Below are 4,706 nucleotides of genomic sequence, written 5' to 3' on the forward strand. Positions count from 1 at the left end.
TTTTAAAATAATCGCTCGCATCGCTGGCGTCTTTCGCGTCCGGTTAGTATACAACTGTATTCACCATACCCTGCTCGGACGCTCATCTCCAGACAGCACAGTTCTGAGCTTCATTTAAATTCTTTATTTAATTTTGGAGCAATCTCACTTTACCAAACAACTGAGCATCAGTATGTTCGGTTAGAAATACAAGGTTTATTGCATATAACATTTTGTGTTTTGATTGCAGGCACATTTCTTCAAAATGAACCATAGTTCTCTCGCCTGTGACGTCATCATGGCTGACTTGCCTCCGCCACCGCCACCAATGTCGTCTGCTACTAAATCAGTTTACTGTGTGTTCATTGTCATGTTCTCTCTCGTCACTCTCGTCGGAAACACGACCGTCATTGTTGCAGTTGCAAAATTCCGTACTTTGCAAAAGCGCACCAATGCCTTCATCGTATCGGTGGCTTGTGCGGACATTGGCGTTGCAGTGTTGGCGATGCCCTTTCGTCTGTACGAAGAGTGGAACGGGGGATGGGATCTGGGGAAGTGGCTCTGTCTGATAGTGAACGCTTTTGATGGCATGTTCTGCACGGCGTCCATGTGCAATCTGTACACACTGGCGCTGGAACGCTATCTGGCCGTGTGTCGACCTTTCCTGCACACGAAGATACGCAACTGGACGACCGCTGTCATCCTGGCCCTCTGCTGGCTCGTTCCTACAGCGCTGTGGTCAACACTGCTGCTCACGGAGTGGCACGTGATCGGGATAGAAGACATGGTGGCGTGTCTGAGCCAAGGAGCCTGTCCATTGGTCCTGAATGTCCCAACAGCCTTGGCCGTGAGCGTCGGGACATTCTGGATACCCTCGGCCTTGATGATCCTGTGTTACTGGAGGATCTTCCAGACAGCTAGACGCCACGCCAGGGCGATACAGGACACCACCGTGACGACCGCGGAACATGATCGCATCAAGGAATTCAACAAAACGGCCAAGGCTGCCAAGACCCTCGCTATCGTCGTCGGCTGTTTCTTCGTTTTCTGGCTGCCATTTTTTGTTGTTGTCGTTGTGGACGTACTGACGGGATATGGACTGCCGATCGTTTTAAAAATATTTGTCATGTGGTTGGGTTATATTAACTCCATGTTGAATCCATTCTTGTATTACGCCTTTAACCGACAGTTTAAAATGGCCTTTAAATACCTCGTGTTATCCTTCTCTGGGCAGCAACATGAAGACTTAGAGAGTACATAGGCAGCCATATATATATATATATATATATATATATATATATATATATATATTATCAGGGTTGAAAATTAGCAGTCGCCCGGAATTTAACAAAGGTAGTCCGTTAGGCGACCGTCGATATTAAGGTCTGACGATTATGGTACCAGTTAAAAAACACAAAGACACTGAAACTGAATCGAATGTGACAAAACACATCGCGTCTGTGTTGGCGCGAACTACAGCAGCAGAAGACCTAGAACATGCTCTATGTTTTAACAGCGCCAGATTCAACTTCTGTGTCTTTGGACAGCTACTATTTAACAATTGGTATTCAATGTTATGGGAAAAAGGAATCATATTAAATTAGCTTACATTATTCTGACACCCAATAGCCGATGTATTTTTCGTGCTGGGGTGTCGTTAAACATTCATTCATTCATTTATTATTCTGGGACAAAATCAAAATCTATCTTGTAGTTTTAACTCACACTAACGTGAGCGTATGCGCATATATACAAATAACAATGACCTTTTCCATTACTACAGCCCAGGGCTTGTTCCATAGATCAGTTAACTGATTGTCATTGTCGATATAGTTTAAATTTAAGCGACTTGCATTAAATAAGAACATATCAGATCTAAAGTCTTGACACCAAGACTTACATGACATAACTGTCCAAATATTACTGTAATAAACAATAACTACACCGTTATGCTATGTAATATAATAACAAAGTACGTCGTATATTTTGGTAAAATGTTTTTGTTTTTTTTACAGATTTATTTTTCTTTTGATATTTATTTTATTAGTAGCCTACTAATGTAGCATTTACAATATCCAAATTAAACGCACACGTGTGCGTGCTTCGTCCATTCCCGAGGAAATCTGATACTAGAGATTATACCCCTTCTAGCATCGCCACAAAGAGGACTGCCACCCAAAGTAGGTTTATATACTAAAGAACGAGCAGTTCTACCTTTATTCTCTTTGTATTGCATTATTTGTTTTTACTTCAGAGACAATGCAAGTCAAGCTGTATACCTCGGCTGTTCTAGCATTTTCTTTTCACCTCTGTATTAAAATGAGATTTAGTCATCATAATGTAATGGTAATTTGTAAAGAATTATTTTTATTTACACTTGATTTCTTTTCTTTAAAAAAAAAAAAATGTTATTTGAGTTAGTATGGGTTTAAAACTTGATAACATGTTTTTATATGAATTTTAACTGTATTCATTATGAAGTTACATGCCAATTCATCAGTTTCATTTTGAAGGAAATGGACTATATACGGTGAGCACATGATCATTATTCAACAAAGAATATTCTAGTTTTGATTTTGGCTGTGCATTTAAATTTCAATATGATATTTGGAGGGCTAGATGAATTTGAGAAGGGCCAGTACGATTTGTCTTCAACTGGCCCTGCTGGCGACCATGGTTTTCATGTTAATTTTCAACCCTATATATATATATATATATATATATACAGTCGACCTTCAATAACTCAAACTTCGATCTTTCAAAAACGTCGATCTCTAGAAGTGAAATGGCGGTCCCGTGTATACATATATATATATATATATATATATATATATATATATATATAAAACAACCACTTAAGGGACCAACATAAAGTGGCCGTTAGGGAAAGGTGGCCTTTATATAGCGGTCCCAAAATATTCCATCGATACCCTAACATATTTTACTATAAAATCTCATTATTAACTGTTATAACAGTTTGATTTCCTTTGTTAATTCCAATACCCTCGAGAAAAAAAAAAAAACCCCACACAAAATAATAAACGTACATGTAATTATATTTATTAAAACAAAATTTAGTACGTTTGCCTCCATATCGTTTAACAAATGTTGAGTCACTGATTTATCACAATTTCATCACCGTTACATTTTTCCACAACATTTGATAACATCAAAATAAGTTTGTTCTTTGTCGAGTCGAGTGCGAGTGCGAATAATTTTAACATGCTCATATACCACTAGAGTTTCGAGCATGTCCGTCCCGGGGCCTGTCTCTGGATAGCCAGTGACTTGCTCCGGGACAGAACAAAATTAAGAGGACAATTTTGAAATTTACATCCAAAAATTAAATAGTGGGCCTTTAAAATTTTGATGCGCATCTCTAATTAATATAATTAATAAAGAAAATTCTACTCATTAAATTTGGCCAAAATGAAATTAGATAGATAACACGCCTGATTTGGGAGGTGGGGGGGGGGGGGGGGGGGGGGGGTGAAAATGGACAGAATTTTGAAAATAGCAATTAGTAAAAGAAATTAGTAGGATTAAAATTAGAAAGAAAAAAGTTACAAGCCAAAAATAAAAAGAATTGACTGCTCGGTCGAATATTTATATAATTTGGAGCATTTTGGAAGGACAGTCCAAAAATAAATAAGAGAAAGAAGAGAGGATCGGACTATTTAATAATATTTAAAAAAAAAAGAAAAAAAAGAAGAAGTAATTTCGACATGAACTTTTAAACGAAGGTCTAAAAGGTTTTAAATTCCGATCTATACGTCCACGTGAGTGGCCTCGTTAAGGCCGTTAGGTTGTTACGTCGGCGAGGCTGGAGTGTCCCGGAGGTTCGGCAGCAGATGTTGGCGTCGTAACAGGGTACTGACTACCGTAGTCGGGGCCGCAGACCGATTCCGGTTGTCCAACTTGTTCGAAAGTATGGCCTGTCTATAGGTCTGCTCCCTCCGGTGTGTCACGACTACGGTGTGGTGAGTACCGAACATCTTGCTGTGAAGTTCGTACTCGCTGCCGTCCTCCAGGGGTCTCCAGTCTGCGTTGAGGTAACTGCTACGGAGCTTGGTCGGGTCTGCCGTGTCCCCCTGCATGTACTGATGAAGGTGTTTCTTCAGTCCGCTCACTGCGATGGTCCACTCAGACTCTTCGGGGGGGGGGGGGGGGGGGGGGGGGGGGGGGGGGGGGGGGGGGGCGACTACCGGCGCTGGTCTCTCGCACTTGGCTGGCTGGTTGGTCGGTGATGTTGCCATCCTCTTGCCAACGGCGGTTGATCGGGCCTGTAGCGTGGCGACTGGCTGTACCGGTGATACCGGCCAGTTCTGCCTGGGCCACGTGACGGTCGGCGATGGAGGGTCGTCGTGGGGTATCTCACACACCGCGGTGTTGAGTCGGTCCCCCTCGGTGGTCGACGGTTCCCGCAGGGCTGGTCTCGTCAACTCAGGCTGGGTTGGGGGCGGCGTCGCAGAAGGAACCGCCGCTGGCGGTTGAGCCGCCAAATTTGTTTCCCCCGTGCCGTTCCTGGCGCGCTTTTTCTCTTCCTCCATCTCCTCTTTCGTCGGTACGATCGCGTCACCGTACATCAAAGTCACGAAACCCGTGACCCAGTGTACGAGACGAAAATTTTACCATAACTGCATAAGAGTCCCCCCAGGTACGGGGGGGGGGGGGGGGGGGGGGGGGGGGGGGGGGGGCGAGAGTACAAGGCGACACGTCTGTTCTCA

The 4,706-nt window shown here is 43.0% G+C and overlaps 1 protein-coding gene across 1 annotated transcript; it reads left to right on the forward strand.

The window, feature by feature from the left end:
- Positions 1 to 277: 277 nt before the first annotated feature.
- Positions 278 to 1,240, forward strand: LOC121381481 (5-hydroxytryptamine receptor 4-like). Its single transcript, XM_041510799.1, has one exon. The coding sequence runs from the start codon at positions 278 to 280 to the stop codon at positions 1,238 to 1,240; it is 963 nt and encodes a 320-aa protein (XP_041366733.1).
- The last annotated feature ends 3,466 nt before the right edge of the window (positions 1,241 to 4,706 follow it).

This window comes from Gigantopelta aegis, chromosome 9 (genome assembly GCF_016097555.1).
Source record: "Gigantopelta aegis isolate Gae_Host chromosome 9, Gae_host_genome, whole genome shotgun sequence".
Classification (NCBI taxonomy): domain Eukaryota; kingdom Metazoa; phylum Mollusca; class Gastropoda; order Neomphalida; family Peltospiridae; genus Gigantopelta; species Gigantopelta aegis.

Excerpts from the sequence above, each read along its gene's own strand:
- LOC121381481 (XM_041510799.1), top strand. The coding sequence starts at position 278 with ATGGCTGACTTGCCTCCGCCACCGCCACCAATGTCGTCTGCTACTAAA.